General features: G+C 43.8%; 1 protein-coding gene across 2 annotated transcripts in view; it reads left to right on the top strand.

The window, feature by feature from the left end:
• Positions 1 to 21,637, top strand: part of DECR1 (2,4-dienoyl-CoA reductase 1) — a 188,556-nt gene that overhangs the window by 152,894 nt on the left and 14,025 nt on the right. For both annotated transcript variants that reach the window (XM_073550524.1, XM_073550523.1), the window contains exon 5: positions 8,939 to 9,086. In XM_073550524.1, the coding sequence (XP_073406625.1) occupies positions 8,939 to 9,086 (148 nt within the window). The remainder of the gene's footprint in view (positions 1 to 8,938; positions 9,087 to 21,637) is intronic.

The raw sequence follows: 21,637 nt of genomic DNA, 5'->3' as shown, positions 1-21,637 counted from the left end.
GACCACCACACTCCATATTCTAGAGCAGGGGTGGGGAACCTTTTTTTTTCTGCCGAAGGCCATTTGGAGTTTTATAATAGCGTTCGGGGGCCGCATAAAATTATTAATAATGATAAGCGAGTATACTCGTTACTCGGGTTTTTCCGAGCATGCTCAGGTGTCCTCTCAGTATTTTGGCGTGCTCGGAGATTTAGTTACTGTCGACGCATTTGCATGATTTATGGCTGCTGGACAGCCTGAATACATGTGAGGAATGGCTGTTTGTTAAGGAATCCCCACATGTATTCAGGCTGTCCAGCAGCCATAAATCATGCAGCTGAGGCGATGAAAACTACATCTCTGAGGTCATCAATAGGCAGGTAAATGTCACCAATAGGCAGGTAACTGTCCCCAATAGACAGGAAAATGTCCCCAATAGGCAGTACAGGTCCCCATTAGGCAGCATAGGTCCCCAATAGGCAGGCAAATGTCACCATTAGGCAGCACAGGTCTCCATTATAGAGCACAGGTGCCCAATAGGCAGTATAGGTCCCCAATAGGCAGTATAGGTCCACAGGTCCCCCATTAGGCAGGCAAATGTCTCCAATAGGCAGGCAAATGTCCCCAGTTGTGAGCTCATTTTCGGGTTTGCTTCTGGTGAGGGTTATGGAGCTGGCTGTGCTGACAGAGGAGTAGTGAGTTCTCTATCTGGACTCCCTCTGTTGGTGAAGGGAGGTAATGAAGCTGATCTAAATGGCAGAGACCGGCCACCTGAGGAAGAGGACTGTGATTGGACATCAGGAATTTCTGATTGGATTTAAGGCAGCCAACTCCCTAGTTTCTTGCTGGTGATTTCTCCTGACTGTGGCTTCTGGTTTCCAGTTTGGTTCCTGCCTTCTTAAAGCTAAGTTTTCTCTGCTATTGTTTGAGTTTTCGTCTGATTTACTTAGTTTTTGTGTTCAGCTAGCCCTGGCTGGGACGGAGCTGAATCCCCATTTTGTCTCTGATCAGTTGATCTCTTTTGCTCTGTCTTCAGAATATACATGAGTGCTGATATAGGGAATTGAAGTCTAGCGACTTCAGGGCCTTTTTCTATCAGACGTGTTGGACATTTTTTGGCAGAGTTTTTTGCGTGATTGCAGACAGCAGCTTTTCTTTCCTGTCCTTTCTAGTTATTGAGGGCCCCATCGTTTGCTCAGCCTATCTTTCTATCTGTGTTTGTGTTTTCATCTTGTTTCACCGACAATACATGTTGGGGGCTGTCTATTGTTTTGGGGTCTGCTTTGGGGTAGTTTAGATTTTCCCTCTCTCTCTTTAGGCTTATTTAGTTCTCCGGCCGTGACGAGGCGTCTATGACCACCGTAGTCACGCTCAACGGCTACTGCTAGTTGTGCGGATAGGATCAGGGGTCTGCAATCCGCTAGTTACCAACCTCTCTGGTTTCCTGGGCTTGGCTTGCTTTTTGTTTTTTCCTCCTCGGTGACTCATTCATAACAGTCCCCATTAGGCAGCACAGGTCCCCATTAGAAAACGCAGAATGACAGATTTGCAAAAATACTCTGCAATAAAAAATGGTGTGTTTTTAATCCATTTTTTTTTTTCCTTGCTTAGCATGGTTTGGGAGACCCCCCCCCCACCCCTCTCGTGTGACGTGCACACAAGAGCTGTCTCAGACCACAAGCCCATACTAGGGAGCAGCCTTTCTGAATCCTGTTCATATTAGACACTGTTCACATGTTCAGGTTTTTAATACATTAGATAGGGACTGCTTCGATAGGGGTTACCTTGACGTGGTGGAGCAGCTTGGTGTACATTTTTTTTGCGCAAAAAAAGTATCGACTAAATACCCTGTATTTGTTAACCAGCACTTGCTGATTACTGCCATTTTTTTATTGCAGAGTATTTTTGCAAATCTGTCATTCTGTGTTTTCTTGTTGTATCTCAGTTAGTGGGTGGTGTGAGGATTGTCTGATCGACGTGTTCACACTTGTGCATGTCACATGTGTGTGTTTTTAACAGGTCCCCATTAAGCAGCACAGGTCCCCATTAGGCAGCACATACTGACCTGGTGTTGAACACAGTGACTCCTGGATGGCCCCGCACCGCACACACAGCAGCACACGGTCACCACTGCATCGGTGACCGGGGTGATGAAGATGGCAGGCCGGGGAGGCAGACCAGTACAGCGCAGCTCACACTCTGGCGCGCGGTTACTCGTCCTCTTCATTAGTATCAGTGCGTGGGGGCCGCTGGGGTCCAGCGGGCTATGCTCAGTCCCCGTCAGTTCGTGCACGTATCAGGGCCGTATACGGCCCGAGGGCCGGCAGTTCCCCACCTCTGTTCTAGAGGTTTTGGCTGCTGTGACCTTCGGTTGCTCTGACCACTACGTTAAGGCAGAGTTGGATTCGTCACTGGCAAGGCAGATGTACATCTACACACACCACATTACTTGGGCTTTCTGGAGTTAGTACTTATAAAATCTTTAAATGACCTGACAATGATGTCTCCTCTCCCTCTGCTGTCACGTTGGTCGTCCCTCGGAGCGCACACAGTCACATTCTCACCCGTGGAGCTGAATTGATGGCAGATCTTTGTCCTCACTCCCCGCTTCCCTCTCTGCTTCTGTCTTCCTGACGCAGCCTCTCGGGTTAATATATCCCGGTATGACAGCACCGTCCGCATTTACTTTGCTCTCTTAGTGACTCGCCTGGGTGACTGATGAAAGCGAGTGGAAAACTGTCATTGGGGGGAAAGGAAAAGTCTTAGTCTGTTTGAAGTGCAATGAGCGCTAGAGGAAGCCTGGCTGAATGGCTCCAGTCTATGTCTGATCACTGCTCCCTCCTGCTTAGCATGGCGCCCTATGACCGCTCTGGTGATCTAGCTCCGTGTCATTTGCGTTAAATATGATGTTTATAGATAAATATTTCACTGAAATATAATAATGTGTTGACACATTGCTGCAGCAGTCATGGTGGAGCGTATCTATTAAAGCCGTCACTACAGAGAGTGAAGTGACTATAAAGGACCCCATTTTAAATGTAAAAGTAAAAAATGAAGTGCCCAAACTACTGTTTGTGGGTTTTTGTTTTTTTTTTTCTTTTTTTTTTAGTTTTTACTGACATGACAATAAAAACACAACTTGAATAAATGGCTGATTTGATTAAAGAGATGCCATTCTATATAGAATCTTTAGGATAGAAGTCAATGAAGTAATATAAATTATTGTGCCATAGGTTAATGAACTACACGGTAAACTTTAACAGTGGCGTCAAATGAGCACCAATAACCACAATTGCCCATGTTTCCTCCTCCCTCCCAACAAGGAGAATTCTAGTGATTTCCAGAGGAAATAGTAGCAGGGCAGAATAGTTGAGAGATATATATGTCATGGCTTGTAGATAGCTGAAGAATGCAATTGAAATTTTGGCGCATTTAGAATTAAGCTCTGAAATGGTATACGTCAATGCAGTAGTGTTGGTGGGGGGTGCTCTGCACAGCGCGCCCATACAGTTACTCTGCGACAGAGCAGGGAGACTCTATCTCCCTGTGCTGCCACTCGGCCGCTATGGCGCCCTTGAGCAGGAGGAGGGGGGAGCCCACTGCCTGCACCGGGGGCCCCCTCTCTGGAAGTTCAACTGCATTTGCTGAATGTGGATACAGATGAAAACGCTGATGAGAGAGGATGTGTCACACTCCCACTCTGAGCATTTGACGTCCCTGATGCAGACACTGACAGGAGGCACAATGACGTTATTACTTAATGCGCGGGTGCTCAGAGCAGCAGGGAAATGAGGAGGAGAGGTGAGTATTTTATGCGTGTGTGTGTTATATATATATATATATATATATATATATATATATATATATATATTTTTTTTTTTTATGGGGAGTGCATTATACTATAGAGTGTCTATGGGGAGTGCATTGTACTGTATAGAGTCTGCCTATGGGGGTGCATTATACTGTAGCGGCCTATGGGGAGTGAATTATTCTATACAGAGTATGCCAAGGGGAGTGCACTATACAATATAGAGGCCTATGGGGAGCTCTCAGAAGTTTTGTCCCCCCATGAACCAAAACTCTACCTATGCCTCTGCTGCCATGTGAATGACTTAATAATAAAGCCATGTTCCATTTTACACCAAAGGTAAAAAGTATGATGAGATTGTCCACGTTGGAAGTTGTGGCTTTGAATTTGGGTATAATGACAACAGTTGTCTGTTCTTCTGCAGGGCTGTGGAATCGGAGTCGGTACATTTTAGTGAAGTCGGTATAAAATGGACCAACTCCTAAAATATATAATACATTGGGCACAGCAGTTCAGTGCAGGACGTCCTGAATATTAGTTTCATTAAAAAAATTGGGATATTTATGAGAAGTTCTATCCCTTATCTCAGGATCTGGGCTTTTAGCTGAATCTGTGCTGCATGTCATGTACATGCTCAGTAGTGAGGCATGTATGAGGGAGTCTAAGTCGGGTTCTCCTGGTTGATATTAATAAAGGACTAATTCGGAAGTTATCAGGCAGTTGGGAAAATGTCAGGTGAAGTGCCGATATGAGAGACGAACTGTTGATCAATGGAAGAATCTGGAATACAGATGTAACGTGCAGCCAATCACTCTGAGGAGAGAGGCCAAATTCTATAGTTTTATCTTGGGTAAATTCATGCCACCATTTAGCCTGGGTTGAGATGTCATCTGAAAAGGGATTTGAGGACGCCCACCCCCAAATAAAGGATCAATACAAATAACTGATTTGTTCTAATTCTTAGGGCTTTAGGTATATGGGAAGGAGTTGGAGCAGGGAAAGCAAATTGAGAAATGTTACTATTTCAAGTAAATCTTGATCTACCTAAATAAAAAGGGGTATAATAGCACGATAGCCTTAGGATGGATTCTAGTGACTGAATGTAGGGATTTATATTAGCTGAATATAACTGTACGGGGAGACCTAGTGATTGTCACCCCCTAATTAGGGAAGAGGGTTTGATTTCTGAGTTATTGGTATATTTGTTGACTTGGAACTTTTTGTCCATGTTTAAGGTATATCCAGTTGAGGCTCCCACCCTCTTAAGATCATCCAGCAGATACATTAAGAATGTTTAGGGTTTGAAATCATTAGCATGGTGTCATCTGGTGGGTTCCTCTAAACATGTCGGCGTATGGAGTACTAAGGCCATTCACTTTTATCTGCGTCACTGTCTGTGGTTTTTTTTTTTTTTTTTTTTTTAGCAGCGTGTCTACATCTAGGGAAGCCTTGCTAAGCTGGATTCAAGAGATCTGGTAGGCAGCTTTTGAAGCAGAGTTGTAAGAATTTTTTTTTTGTTTTAGCCAGAAATGCATAATCTTGAAGTAAGAGAATAATGTGGTGGTGAGATTGAGGTGGAGTATAATCTTTACTTGGTTTTGGAAGTAATATTAGTCTTGATAAATTCAGCTATAGTGTATGAGTTATTTCACTATAATGGTACTCTCAGGGAAATCAGAGTATAGATAGGAGAGTCTCCCTTCTTATGAAAATATAACTTTTAATACAACACTAAAATCATGGGCAAAAAAAAGTGACACAAAAAACCACATGTATAAAGTGCTCGTGCATACCAGTGCTCAAGTTGAAAACTGGTTTGATCTCCCCAATGTCCCAATGCAGGTCTTTCCCCTCTGAGAATCGCCTCGCATTCATCACTCATTTCGTATTTGGCGCCGCCTCCTCAGTGTTCTTTTGAAATGCGGCGCCTGCGCTCTACTATATCTTCTTGGGCATGCGCAGTCAGCGCTGCCCGTGCTCTCAGATCACATCCCGGCCTTCATATCGCGCGGCCACAGATCCCGCCCCACAGTCGCTTATGATTTATTCACTCTGCGGGGCTGGGAATCTCGGGCATGCGCAGTAGTTCTCTGCGGCTTTGCGCTAATCCTGTAACTATCCTGTGCCATTCAGAGCTGCTGGGCCTGCACTACTTCTTGGAGCTCCAGTAACCTAGACTATAGGGTTCTGGTGGTGCCTAGGTGACTCCTATTATTTTGCACAGTTTTTTTTACTCTTCAATTTATTAGGAAAAAAACTATAGAGATAGTGTGGCTAGGTGCATACTTGGAGAAGCCACCTCCATATACAATATACAAAAAAAGTTGCACTTTACCGTGCTAAAACCTGTCAATGTGAAATATATTAAATATGAAAAGCAATATGGCTTCTGAATACTAGGAAAAAATTAGATGCTTTGCACATAATTTGGCCAATTCATGCCTGCCCATCAACCAACGTCAAGGTGGTCTCAAAACTGATGGGTCCCTACATATCTAATATGAATACCTCGCTCGGGCTGAAATCTGAATTTCTGGGTGAATGGGACACCTGTCTCACTAAAGCCTGTGTTTATGGGTAGGTAGGATCCTGCTGCAATTAAAACCACCACATGTTGCAGGGCACAGGGCTCAGTCAGCGAGTGCAATTTTTTTTTTTTTTTTCTATATTGTATCTGAAGGTGGCTTCTCCTAGTAAGTACCTATTCACACTATCTTGGATGTGCCAGTCAGTCTTTTATTTGTTTGCTCTCTGACTGATCACTCTGCCCTTCAACATGTGGTTTTAATTGTCCACCTTCGCCCAGAAATTCAGACTTCAACCTGAGAGAGGTATTCATATTAGATATGTAGGGACCCATCAGTTTTGAGACCACCTTGACGTTGGTTGATGGGCAGGCATGAGTTGGCCAAATTATGTGCAAAGTGTCTCACTTTTTTCCTAGTATTCAGAAGCCGTATTGCGATTCACATCTCGTATGTCACATTGACCGGCTTTAGCACCATAGAATGCAACTTTTTTTGTAAATTGAACTATGCAGAATAGTTGAGAGCTTTGCTGCCTCATTCTGCTCATTACCTATTACTGTGGCTCCAACCACCGAAACAGAGAAAAATAACTTTCTTTATTTTCTTTGCAAATGTGAGATTTGCATGAGGATTGGGCAGCACCTGCCCTGTGCCATTATGTAAAGGCTGTATTCTAGGAATGCTCTAGAGTCCCTTCAGGTAGGAATATCCTAGTATTCTGCAAATTATACACTTCATGCCCATCAAGTACATGATAAATCCCCATGAAATGGTATAATGGTGAGAGGAAGTGGACAAACTACTAGTCACTACAACAAAGGATCCAAAAAGGCTTCTATCCAGCTTTCCTAAAGTCCTGAATGACCGTTTAGCAAAGCACTGCACGTGTGGTGTTCAGTTGAATGCAGAAAAAAGAAAAAGGGAAATGGTTTTCAGAATGTGGACAAGGTTAAGAAAAAATAGCTGGAGGCAAAAAAAAAACTGGAAAAGCACATATCATCTAATAGACAGTGTTTTGAAGGGGAATAATGTTTTAAGTAAATTTTTTTTTTTTTTTTTTGGGGGGGGGGGGGTTACTGTCTCGAATTTTAATTGAAGTCACACTAAGTCCTAATTGGTAAAATTGCCTTTTTCAGACATTTGAACTTAAGCCACTAAAGTCATAAGACGGTGTAATTCATGGACTGCTGACCTAGGATGATCCAAGCCCTGTTCATTAACGCCATATTCCCAATGCTAAAGTGTGCCTTTAAGTCCATCTAGTAGCAGACAGCTCGGTGGCTCAGTGGTTAGCACTGTTTCTTGGCAGCGCTGGAGTCCTGTGATCACATCTAATGACAACATTTACAAGGAGTCTGTGTGTTCTCCCCGTGTTTGTGTGGGTTTCCTCTGGGTTCTCTGGTTTCCTCCCTCATTTCAAAGTTATACTGATAGAGAATGTAGATTGTGACCTCCAATGGGGACAGCGATGATGTGTGTGGAATTAATGGCGCTATATGAGAGGGTAAAATAAATAGCGTCCATTCTGTGATTATGAAACACAAACAGTGACACGTATAGCCGTGCTTCTAATTGTTGTGACATGGTGCAGCTTTGTAAAAATGTCATTAAGTTCTGTAAATGGGTCACAACACACAGTGGACTACATCGGGCAGACAATCTAGTGGAGATCCACCCCCCTTCAGGCTTCTCCGCAGATTATTAGAATTAAGAAGCCCGTCCAACCACTGGGATCTTTAAACTCCATTGTAGGCACATTTCATTATGGCATGTGAGATTGTAACTACCGTACTTGCTGGATGTGTCCGAATACTACTTAATATTGATCATAAAGAGAATCAATCCCTTTTATCAAGAAGAGTCAGGCCTCTCGCTGTATGACACCACCGGCTGTGTCTCAATGTTCACTTTAAACACGAGTGACGGTTTTCCTTCCAACATAAAATCGGAACATCTGAGATTCTCCCTTCTATAATTGATTATTGAGGACGTTTGCTATGTATGTGATGGGGGAGATAGAGAGAGATTATATATATCTCATTTTATACATTTTTTACTTATCTGAAATGTTCTGTTTTGTGTTGTAAGCCGTGGACTATATAACTATACGAAATGATTTTATTCCTAACTGTTGAAAGAAAACCTCTGAGCTAAAAATATGGTCCAGTAAGTAAATGCCCGAGGCACATAAAAATCAAGTGCAATAAAGATCTAAAATGTTAAAAAGCCTTAAAATATCACTGCTCAAAGGATGCGTAAGAGTAGAATACCCAAAAGGATTTTTGATTGGAACAATAGATTTAATGTGACTCTGTCATGTAAAACAGACTATAAAGGGAATAGTTAAAGATAGATTCCAGTGCCGTGTTTTTGTTTATTTGACAACTATTAATATATCATGTTACATAATGATAGTAAAGCTGCTCCTATATCGCATACCCAGATTATTACTGTACAGATCACGTGCATTGTTGCTGGGAATACATTGCTAACCACGGCATATGCTGCTTTTTATTCTACACTTCATTCAATGAAGCACAGCTCGTGATATATTCTTTTTAATTTGAAGTTTGGTTTAGACTTTATTTTATCTGGGGTTCAGCTTTATGTTCTCTCTTATTAGGTGGTGATAAACAATGCAGCCGGAAACTTCATTTCTCCTTCCGAAAGACTTTCTCCCAATGCCTGGAGAACCATCACAGACATCGTTCTTAATGGCACAGCTTACGTAACGCTTGAGGTTGGGAAAGAGCTAATTAAAGCAGGAAAAGGTAAGCCGCATATCGACCTTGATTTGACTTGACCTTTACCTGCTGTGAAAGATCTCCGCCGTTTTAGCCCCAACAGGTTATCATGTGCTCTTAGCTGTACATTGCAGATGTCATATTGCTGCCATTACATCGCCAGTGCTCTGGGAAATTATTTTTTTTTTTCCTTCTTGCCCATCAGAAATTAAATGGGTGTAAAATCTTTCATATCATTTCTAGGATAATGGCCGTAGTTGTTTTTGCATGACAAACAATTCGTCAGTCGCAGGCGATGCTCCTTTGAGTGTATAACGAGACGGAGTGTCCCAATGATTGGACTTGATCTGATGTATAAATATAAAAAATTTGCCAAAATGTGCATAGTTTCTGCTCCACATGCGGTCTCTTTTTCAGGTACATTATGCAGAAGCACAACCTGGCATAATAAAGTGAAGAAACCAGGATGTAAGGGGGCGAGGGAACAGTATGGGATCGGGTGCCAGACACATTGTAAAAAACATATGATTGAAATCTTTTTTTACGATGCGATGTATATACGGTCCTGCAATACCTGCACATGAGGAAAAAGACATCGTGACATATAGTATAGTTTTTCTGATTCGCTGTTTCTCTTTCCTCGGAGGCAGGCATTGCAGGGTCTTGTGTATCCATGGTTACGACCACCGATATAGTGACCAGGGCTGTGGTAAGTCAAACCTCCGACTCCTCAATTTCCATGACACCGACTCCTACTCCACCAAAAGGGACACAGACTCCACAGCCCTGATAGTGACTTGTAGTATAGTTTTTCTGATTTGGTATATCAGTTGTCGTAACCATGGATATCGAAGATCCTGCAATGCCTGCCTATGGGGAAAGACACAGCAAATCAGAAAAACTATATTACATTTCCAATTGGAGGTATTTGCTATTAATAATAATAATAATAATAATAATATAATATTATATATTGGGATAAGATCTTGGAGATTGAATACCCATTTAACAATACTGGGCTTCTGGAAAATGGGGGGGGGGGGGGGGAGCAATATAATCACACTTAAAAAAATGTAGTATAAAACCTGTTTGGTTTTGGTTGTTTTTTTTAAATAGTGATTTAACTTTTCAGGGCCCAGAACACCTTGAAATTGTAGTTATTTGTGGCAGATGTTATGTGTAAGTGCTGACACCTCGGTGTGCTGTACTCATCCGCTCCCGTGAGCTTGCAGTCTAATCTGCTCATGTACCCACACAAGATTAGCTTTTCAGCAAATATCTGCTACAACATAATGTATCCGGGTCCTTAAATCCTGATCATTTATTTTAGATGACAATGCAATAACCGCGAGAAGATTCATAACTTTTACACCGTGAAACGCGTTGATTTGATAACTTTCTCCGCAGCTCACCGGCCATAATGAAATCCTTACTAGCGCAAAGAACTGTACTGAAGATGAATGAATAGTTCTGGGTAACAGAGCCGCCTATCAGTATAGATCCATGTTACAGGAATTGATCAAATCAGATGTGAATAAACACAGATATACGGAGAAAATGCCAGCCGGCAACAGGCAATTCATTGATTAAAGTCTTGGGTGACAGATGCCGCATTCAGGAGCTGCACGGAAATCGACAAATCCTGTAAAAGGGCAATCGGATTACGGTGCAAAGATCTGGCCCGTAATCTGCTGAGAACATCTCCTATTATAACTGAGAGATGAGGGGGAAAGGAGCCGCATCCTGTACGTTACATCCATCACAGCTCCTCTCATGTCTAGGGATAGAACGCTGCAGCTTGGACAGGGATTTCTTTCTTTCATACTTTTTTTTTTTTTTTTTTTTTTTTTTCTTAATTTATCCTAGGTGACCCACTAGTGGACGTTCCACAAAATCCACAGTACTTCACAGTACCAGCTCTATGGATTACAGGTTACGAAATCAGCTGTGTCCATTTATACCGTGGGTTCTCAATGTAGTGGGTGAAATCTGCAAAATATCCATTTGATTTTCTGCAACAAAATCATTAAAAAATACAGTTTCACACTTTTATTCGCATTCCTTTTTTTTTTTTTTTTTTTTAATTTTGTTTCACGTAGGTCATCAATTTTAGATTGGTCGTGGTCAGACACCCAGCGTGCCCAGACATGTTATACTCTGGCAGCAAACAGAGGCAATGTATCGGTGATTTGAATGGTAGATGAGGGCTTGTACCCTGCTGCAGTCAATAAACCATGTATTCAGCTGTTGTATTTTATCCGTATGTTGCTTTTATTTGGAGATGATTGGATCAGCTAGGAGCTGACCGGTAGGGGTTCCGGGTGCTGAACCCCCACCAATTTGATATTGATGCCTTCTACTGGGGATAGATTACCAATATGTCAGTCTTGGACTGCCTCTGTAATTTACCATGTGGTACAACTGCTGCAGGGGAAAATGAGCCCTTTCTATCTTGTTTCCCCGCAGATCATAGCTAGTTGCTGACGGTCATTTCATAGTTTAATTTTTTTTTTCTGGGCAGAATTGTCCCAGCAGACAGTCCCTTTTAACGTGGTTCTCCAAATTGCTCCCCAGATGAATGCAGTCATACAAGATAAAAAATGCCAGATAACACTAAGCACTGCTTCGACCTCTCGTTTGGCCACAGCGATGGCATTCTGACTATAACACACATTACTGCTGCAGCTAATCGCTGCGCTCAGCAGCTTGTGCTCACTGTATCTGCAGAACCGCTAAGCTCTCTGGGTGTAGAGGTGATGTACACTGGCTTGCAAAACTATTCACACCCTTGACATTTTTCACAGATTCTCAATTGGAATAAGGTTTGGGCTTTGACTCGGCCACTCCAAATCATTTACACGTTTCCCCTTAAACCACTCGGGTGTTGCTTTAGCAGTATGCTTCGGGTCGTTGCCTTGTTAGAAGGTGAACTTTCATTCCAGTCTGATCGCTGACACAGGTTTTGCTTAAGAATATCCCAGTCTTTCATGCCATCCATCTTCTCCTTGACTCGGACCATTTTCCCTGTCCCTGCTGCTCAAAAAACATCCCTGCAGTATAATGCTGCCACCACCATGTTTCACTGTGGGGATGGTGTTCTTGGGATGATGAGTGATGTTGATTTGACACTAGACAATGTTTACTTTTATGGCTAAAATGTTCAATTTTGGTCTCATCTGACCAAAGCACCTTCCTCCATACATTTGGGGAGTCTCTCATATGTCTTCACATCTCAACACGAGCCATACATTTTTTGTGTGTAAGTAAATGATTTTTTTTCTGCCTACTGATCAATAAAGGCCACCTCTATGTAGTGTACGGATTATTGTGGTCATATGGACATATACTCAAGTCTCTGATTGGGAACTAAGCAGCTCCTTCAAGATTACCTTATGGTGTCTGTGCTGCCTGATTAATGCCCTCCTTGCCCGGGCTGAGAGTTTTGGTGGGCGATCTTCTCTTGTCAGGTTTGTTGTGGTACCATGTTCTTCCCATTTAGGCTATGTGCACACGTATGCAGAAAATTTCTGCATGAAAACCGGACTCCTTCCCAGAAAACGCACATTTTTTTTTTCTGCGAGTTTTCCGCGCTTTTTTTCCGCAAAAAAACGCATGTTTTTAATGCATTTTTTTCCGGAGCGGTCCCAGCCTCATGGAAAATAGCTAGAAATGTGGAATTTTCTACGAAATTAATGAGCATGCTGCGTTTTTTTTCCGCGATGCGGTTCTTTCGCGGAAGAAAACGCATCAATATGCACGAAGTGTGGAATTCACTAAAATGAATGGGATGCTGCTTTTAAGCGTTTTATTTGGTAAAAACGCGAAAAAAACGCATACGTGTGCACATCCCTTAATGATAATGGATTTGATGGCGCTCCAATGGATCATCAGAGATTGGGATATTAGTTGTGGGATTCCTAGCAAAAGGGGTGAATACATATGCACATGTTAATATTTAATTATTTGATCCTATGGTTTTTCTCACTTCACCAACTTAGGCCTGTTTCACACTTAAGTTTTTCCTGTGCGTTGGCAGCCGCTAAAATGGCGGATAACTGATCTGTGGGCGATGAAACACCAACGGGAGCCACCGGACCGTTGGTGCGCCAGGATCCGCCGATTTCGGAATTTTAAAGGAACCGCGGCTGAAAAGAAAAAATGACTACCGGCGATGTAGCGGTCAGATGTGGCGAGATCTCGGGGTGATGAGGCGAGATCGAGGCGGTGAGTGGAGGATATATATATATATATATATATATATATATATATATATATATATATATATATATATATATATTTATTTTTTTATCCAGCAGCCAGTTTGGATTTAAGGTTAAACATGTAGCAAAAGAGGAAAATACGGATCCGGACAACAAAAAAAGTTGCATTGTCAAAATTTTGGAGGATCCGCAGAAATACGGATGCAGCGGACGATCCTCAGTTAAAATCCACCGATAATGAAAGTCAATGGGGGAAAAAAAACGGATCCGCCAAGATAAATGGCAGATCCGGTGGGTTTTTTTTTTTTTTTTTTTTTTTTTTTCACGTCGGCGGATTTTGACTGACCGGTGACAAACGGATGTGTGAAACAGGCCTTAGACTATTTAGTGCTGATGCATCACACACAAATCGGATTGCAAAATTATTTAAACACGGGTTATAATGTAACAAAACGGGTAAAAAGCCACTGTAGTTGTGACATCACTTTGTTCACGATGAAAAACCCCTTTAATGACCTATTTTTTTTAGGCTCGGTTATTAATAAACTGTGTTCCAAATTATTATGCAAAAAGAGTTTCGGAGTGATAAGGTTAGAATTTTTTTGTTTGTCATTTAAACTCATTGATGGTGATGTGTGTCAGGGCTCTTTATATCACTGAAAGCAATTGCAGATACCTGTGCAAATTAGTTTGGCAGGTGTGTCCAAATAAAGGCAAGACTACTTAAGAAGGCTGTTCCACATTATTAAGCAGCCTACATTTTTTGCCAAAATGGGAAAGAAAAAGGATGTGTCGGCTGCTGAGAAGCAACAAATTGTGGAGTATTTAGGTCAAGGCATGACTACAATCAACATTGCCAAGACACGTCATCGTGATCATCGCACAATCAAGAAGTATGTAGCTGATTCCCAGCACACAACAGGCAAATTGCGTCAGGTTAAAAGAGCAGCTGCAAAAATGCCTTGTCATAGCAGCAGACAAGTTTTTGAAGCTGCTGGTGCCTCCAATGTCCCCCGAACAACAAGATGCAGGGTCCTTCAGAGTTTTGCAGCTGTGCGTAAGCCATCCTGTCGACCACCTCTATCCACTGTACACAAGCAGAAACGGCTCCAGTGGGCCAAACGATACATGAAGACTGACTTCCAAACTGTTCTGTTCACCGATGAGTGCCGTGCAACGCTCGATGGTCCAGATGGATGGAGTGGAGGATGGCTGGTTGATGGACACCCCATGAAAACACAGCCAAGGCACCAACAAGGAGGAGGTGGAGTAATGTTTTAGGCTGGAATCATGGGGAGAGAGATTGTCGGCCCCTTTAGGATCCCTGAAGGGGTAAAGATGAACTCCATAATCTATGTGGAGTTTCTAAAACAGCACTTCCTGCCATGGTTCAAGAGGAAGAACCGTGCTTTCCGCAGCAAGATCATTTTCATGCATGATAATGCACCGTCTCATGCTGCAAATAACACATCTGCATCTCTGGCTGCTATGGGCATAAAAGACGACAAACTTATGGGGTGGCCACCATCTTCCCCTGACCTCAACCCCATTGAGAACTTCTGGAGCATCATCAAAAGGAGTGTCTATGATGGCGGGAGGCAGTTCACATCTAAGCGACAGCACTGGGAGGGTATTCTGTCCACATGCAAAACAATTGAAGCACAAACCATCCAAAAACTGACAAATTCAATGGACGAGAGAGTTCAGAAGCTTCTTTCGAACAAGGGGTCCTATGTGCAAATGTAACATCACCTAGAATAAAGTTTTGACTTGAAAACTGTTTGATTTCATTTTGTAATAAGCTGATAATGCTTATAACTTCACAATTCACCATTGTTTTGTTCAAAATAAAAAGGTTGAAAACTCTGCTGTACATAATTTGGAACTTGCATTTTGAGAGTTTCTTATTTTTAAAAATATACTGTTTTCATAGGCAGTTTGTTCAAAAAACATTGCAATTTATACTAGAATATTAGATGACTGGAAAATAACAATGACTGCAATTCATATAGGTAATTTAGAGAAAATATGAGGAAATATTTTTTGCATAATAATTTGTAACACCGTGTATTAAATCAATGAGGGGGTTCAAATACCAAGACCGCTTACACAGGTCACAGTTTAGATAAGCGCGGTGCCCGACACGTAGTTGCGCTTGTAGCGAGAGTGCAGTTCAGTTTCTTTTTGATTGTATTGGGGGGTTTCATGGGCCCTTATTCTGCTAATTGGCTGGGAGCTGGACCGCCACCAGTCAAATATGGATGGCCTATGTTTATATCACAAAACCTTTTATTCCATTTTTTTTTTTTTTTTTTTTTTTATTTGAAGACACCAGATTAGATTGTAAGGATTCTTTTTAGATCTATCTTTGGGGTGTGATGTGTGGTGTTTTTTTTTTTTTTTTTATGAGTTTTAACCATTTAAGTGAGCCTGTCTGTGTTTGCTGCCCCCTGATGGACATGGCATACACTTCCATATCTGCTGTATGAAACTTTTGTTGGGAAGTAGCTTTTAGTGTTTGGCTCAAACAGCTGATAAATCAAAACGTTCCGCCGATGTGAAAAATCTCTTGTATACGATCTGAAACTCATTTTAGTCCCGGTGATGCCCCCAGGCATGCCTGGTAAATGTGTACATAGTTCATGACTCAATTTATTGTTCTCCGATTGAAGCATCATTCCTCTCTATAAAATTTGATTAGCTGAGTCAGATTTCCCGTCTCCACAGCGGTATTAAATTTTGTATGGATGTCCTTTAGGCAGTAATGGTTTAATTAGAATTGTTTTGATAACTTTTCCTTTTATTATTAAGCCATTAATAATTTAACACTACGTTGGATGCAGAATACAAATGTGCCTGTCTTGTTTACCTCTTCTGCGCAGGACTCTGACTGTTGGCTTATAAATGACAGGTAATTCTGACACTGCCGCCTCTTGTACCATGCGATCCTAAACATGGGATGGATTGACTGGCATCACTAGAACTAAGGACTTTGATTAGGTGTGAAATGCGTGTTTTCTATGCATTTCAGTAGGTTTCTTAATATTTTTTTCCAGGTCACCACCTGACAGCACATTGGAGCACGTCCTTCTGATCCACAGTGGGACAGGAAACCACGAGTTTAAAAGGACCCTTCCCCTACCACCCTTCAGTGTTTTTCCTGTCCCACTGCGGGTAGGAACAGCGAGAGATCCGACCGTTCCGGGCAGATGGTGAGGATCGGGGGCCCAGCCTTTCCCTTCCCACCTCAAGACTTCTGCAGCTGACACCCACCAGAGCGTCCCTCAGCAGACCTTGTGTAGCATTGCTCCTGGGGAATGGGGTCGCTTCCTCCTGACGGGGGCTCTCGACTCCAGGCGACGCCCCTGATGTCCCTGATCCAGGGCAGCCTCTATGGAGACTGCTGTTCCAGTACTCTGGTCCCTGGAACAGACTACCACCGCAGGGCATCCCTGCACGCTGGGTGCGCCACGTCACTTCCGGGTCGCGGCCACGTCACTTCCAGGTCGCGGCAGGGTGGCGCATCACTTTCGGATCACGGCCAGGAGGCGGGGTGGCGTATCCTCCATAGCAACGGAGGAGTATTTCCGGGACATGTCGGACAGCGAAGCATGGCCAGAAAACAGGTACGCGGTCAGCGGGTGGTACAGCAGCCCCGGGGCAGTTCTCCAACTTCGGAGAACTTCATGCAGTTTGGAAGGTTCTATCTTCCAACCCAGTCCTTGGTGAGAAACAAACACATGAAGGTACTGTCAGACAGTATCACGACGGTAGCCTTCCTTCGTCACCAGGGTGGTCCACGATACCCAGCACTACAACGTCTAGCTAGACAAATCTTCAGGTGGGCAGAGAGGGAGATTCTCTCAAGCTCAGCGGTACACCTGGAGGGTACCAGAAACCAGGTCACGGACTTCCTCAGCAGAAGAAGGGTAGCCGCAACAGAATGGGAGCTGAACAACGAGGTATTCAACGGGCTATGCCAGCGGTGGAGAAAACCGGAGGTAGACCTATTCACGGTCAGACAGAACGCAAAGGTCAAGACCTTCTACTCTTTGAACCCTCTGGGAGGTCCAGCAGGGATCGACGCCCTGTCACAGTCATGGAGCAGAGGCCTGCTATACGGTTTCCCGCCTCTCGCACTGATCCCGAGGACTCTCAGGAAAATTTGCGAGGACAGAGCCAGAGTCATACTAGTGGTGCCTTTCTGGCCGAAGAGGAGTTGGTTCCCCTTGCTGAAGAAAATGTCAGAAGAGGAACCCATTCTCCTACCAAGAAGAGGAGACCTCCTTCATCAGGGTCCGGTCTTGCACCAGAAGCCCTCCAGTTATCAGCCTGGATCCTGAGCGTCAGGTCCTAACATATAGGGGTCTGTTAGAAGATGTTATCTCTACCCTCCAAGCGAGTAGAAAACCGGTGACTTCCGCAATTTATAACAAAATCTGGAAGAAATTCTGCAGCTTCTGTGGAGAGACGACAGTTGATACTACCCCGACATCCCCAGGGTCCTTGACTTTTTACAGGCAGGGTTCGGGAGAGGTCTTAGGCCCAGTACTCTAAGAGTACAGATTGCAGCCCTAAGCGTATTCTATGACTCTTCCCTATCGTCACACCCTTAGCCCGATTCTCCAGGGCTGTTCAGAGGTTGAGACCCTTAATAAGGAAAACTCTCCCTCCTTGGGACCTTAATTTGGTCTTGAACGCATTATGCAGACACCCATACGAGTTGACGGCAGAGATGGAGATTAGTAATCTCTCACTCAAGACTACGTTCCTAGTAGCCATCACGTCGGCGAAAAGGCTAGGAGAGCTTCAGGCCCTATCTATCCGAAATCCTTACCTACAGGTGTTTGACGATCGATTAGTCTTGAGACTTGACCCAGCTTTTCTCCCCAAGGTTATCTCTGATTCAAATATGAATCAGGAGGTGGTGCTCCCTTTATGTCAGGTTCCTAAAAATAAGAAAGTACCTACCATAACCTGGATGTCAGGGAAACAGTACTCGGGTACCTGGACGCAACCAGGCCCTGGAGGCAGGATGATAATCTTTTTGTTCAATACAGTGGTCCGAATAAGGGGGGAAGCATCAAAATCCATAATCGCAAGGTGGATCAGATCCACAATTGGCATAAGGTACTGTCACACTTAGACTAGTTTCACACTAGCGTATTTTATATGCAGCGCACGGCGCCGTTAAGCCCCGCCCGCTGCCCGCCCCATCCGGTCATCTCCTACTATCACACACGGCTGCATGCGATCTGCGCACCCTATCTTTAGCATAGGGTGCGCTGGCCGTGCGCTAGTAGGATTTTTGCATGCGCTGCGCACTTTTGAAGGTGCACCGGTGTGCGCCGAACGCACCATGTTGCATTTTGGCGCGCTTGGCGCACCTTCAAAAGTGCGCAGCGCACGCAAAAATCCTACTAGCGCATGGTGTGCGCACCCTATGCTAAAGATAGGGTGCACAGATCGCATGCAGCCGTGTGCGATAGTAGGAGGAGACGACCGGATGGGGCGGGGCTTAGCGGCGCCGTGCGCTGCATGTAAAATACGCTAGTGTGAAACTAGCCTTGGGATCGCTGGTGCATCGCTGACAACGATATGACCCGGTCAGGATCGCTGGTGCAACGCTAAGTGGTCGCTAGTGAGCTGCCAAACAGGCAGATCTCACCAGCGACATGTCAGCGGTCGCTACTTACCTGTCAGACGAGGCGATGAAGACGTCCACGCGTCGCTCGTTGCCACAGCAGGAAGCTGACGACGAGAAACGGCCTAGGCCGTTCTCGCGCGATCAGCGATAACCAGCGGGGGAGCTGGTCGGAGGTAAGTATCACACATAGCAATATCGCTTCTACGTCACAAAACCAGTGACGTTATAACGATATGTCTTAGTGTGACGGGCCCTTTAGCCTACAGAGCACAGGGACAAAGTCCCCCAGCGAGCCTTAGAGCCCGATCAACTATGGCCATGGCCGCTTCATGGGCAGAGAGGGGGGGAACTTCAGAAGAACAGATCTTCAGGGCCGCATCCTGGTCCAGTCTCAGTACCTTCTCTAAGCATTACAAATTAGATGTTGGCATTCGGCAGAAAAGTGCTCCATGCAGTAGTCTCACCCTAGGACCAATTTCCTTTGGGTACTACTCCAGCGTGCTGTCAGGTGGTGACCTGGAAAACGGTAATTAGACCTACCAGTAATTGTGTTTCCAGGAATCCAACCTGACAGCACTGTTAGTTCCCTCCCTATGACAGTCTCCATACTACTGTGATGTAACATGTGTATGATGAATTTTGGTTTAAATAAAAAAAATCTTTTTTACATCCATCCAGATGTGTTACTTTGGAAAATCACTGAAAGGTGGTAGGGGGAGGGTCCTTTTAAACTCTCGTAGCTTCCTCTCCCACTGTGGATAAGAACGATGTCCTCCAGCGTGCTGTCAGGATGGATTCCTGGAAACTCAACTACCAGTAGGTCTAATTACTATATATTATTATTTATTTATTTATTTTTTTTTTTTTTATCCCAGTTCTGGATTTTTCCAATCAATCTGCATGGCCGCTGGTGGATCAGTGTTACTATCATTTTTATATGAAGGTGGATGGGGGGGGTGGGGAGTCTTTAACATCTCTTGTCTTAAATTCTTGTCATTTCAAAGGTGTTAATGATCCAATGTACTATGATCCAACATTTACTTTAAATGCCCACTCATCAAAAACAGCCAGTAAAAAATAAAAATATACAGCTATCCAGACCTTAGGGCAGACATGGCGAAACCTGCGGCTTGGGATGTCCCTTTTCTCTGGCCCCTGGGCAGATTCCCGGGGCCCACAGCACTTTGGCTAGTGGAAGTGTTTTGCTGAATACTGGCCCTTTGATTCCTTCTTTCACTACGAGCATGCATGCAGTATTCACTACTGAATGCTGCTGCTCATGCATTGTAGGATTACATGCTGACACTAGCCAGTGCCAGCGTCTGGACCTAATTTGTGGATTGTTTAGGCGCACAATGCACACCTGCCCCACAGATTAAGACCACAGCATCCCTTTTGTCTCCTGTGTAATGTACGTGCACCAGCCCCAGTGTCTCCTGTGTGATGTACGTGCACCAGCCCCAGTGTCTCCTGTGTGATGTATATAGAGTAGACCGCCCACTGCTTGAGTTCTATAACTGCAATGTGAACAGTGAATTTCCCATTGTGAGGAGAAATACAGAGGTGGGAGCTGCCCATATGCAGCATAACTAAAACCTGCAACCACGAGCCGCAGATAGAGCAGAAGTCCTGAAGCTGATGGTCATTGTCATCTTCCTCATTAGTGAGTTTAAAGGGACCACCGCCAATTCCTGCAGACAGTCAGTGACAGGAGTAAGATTTGTGGCGAGATGCATGGAGGCGTGCGCCACACATCAGATGCACCGGATTCCTGTTTTGTCAGGTTCATTTCACAGCTGTTTTTTGTTTTTTGTTTTTTTTTTTTTTTTTGTTTTCCCCCCACCTTTTTGCAGTTATTTTATATTTTTTATATTGCGCTCATTGTGTTTGTCATGGACTAGACACAGGTGGCATACATGTAAGAGTGTATGCTGTCCATTTTTAAAGGGAACTTGACAACTGAAAACAAAAAAATGCTATTAAGCAGCTGCCAGGAGAAAAAGGCACCTATGTGGGTTCAGTCACCGCTCTGTGTATAGATGGCTTTGGCTGTAAGCTCACACAGCCGGCCCTAAAACTGATCCTGCTGTCAGTCAGTGCCGGGGGTGCGGCTATAGCCAACGCTCTCTATACGCAGAGCCATGACAGTGCCGCCCCCTGTGACTGATACTAGAACGCTGTCGGGAAGAATAAAGTTCATTTGCTCTTGACAACAGAGCTCTAAGTGCCGGCACCGGACAGGTTCCCAACGCTATTAACCTATATATTACCCCATATCTGCAGGATAATAGCGGTTTTTTTCAGGTGACCGGTTCCCTCTAACACTGCAGAGAATACTAGAAGCTTTGTAATTTTATCCATCCACTAATGACACACGCATCCAAAAGCCCTGGTGACATGGTACCATTTTTTTCCATGTATGTGTTTAAACACAGATGTGTGACTGAGGCTTATGCTCCTAACATCACAATTCCGGTTTTATAAAAGCAGACTTCTGTATTGCAGTGCTGTTTTTGCGTTATTAGTAAGACTTGTCGAGGTCCTAGTTGCTCCCTTGCAGAGACTGTTTGTTTTGTTTTTCTTCTTTATATAGTGCTATCTACTTACTTTTTTTTGTTTTGTTTAAGCTTCTGAAAAGATATTGGAAATTTCTACTAGAAAACCTTTCTTGATAAAATTGACTTTGAAGTGGAAAATGAGGACGGATGAAC

This window comes from Dendrobates tinctorius, unplaced genomic scaffold (genome assembly GCF_039654945.1).
Source record: "Dendrobates tinctorius isolate UK_male_01 unplaced genomic scaffold, ASM3965494v1 ptg000165l, whole genome shotgun sequence".
In the NCBI taxonomy this organism is placed as follows: Eukaryota; Metazoa; Chordata; class Amphibia; order Anura; family Dendrobatidae; genus Dendrobates; species Dendrobates tinctorius.
This window is presented reverse-complemented; position numbering and strand designations above follow the sequence as displayed.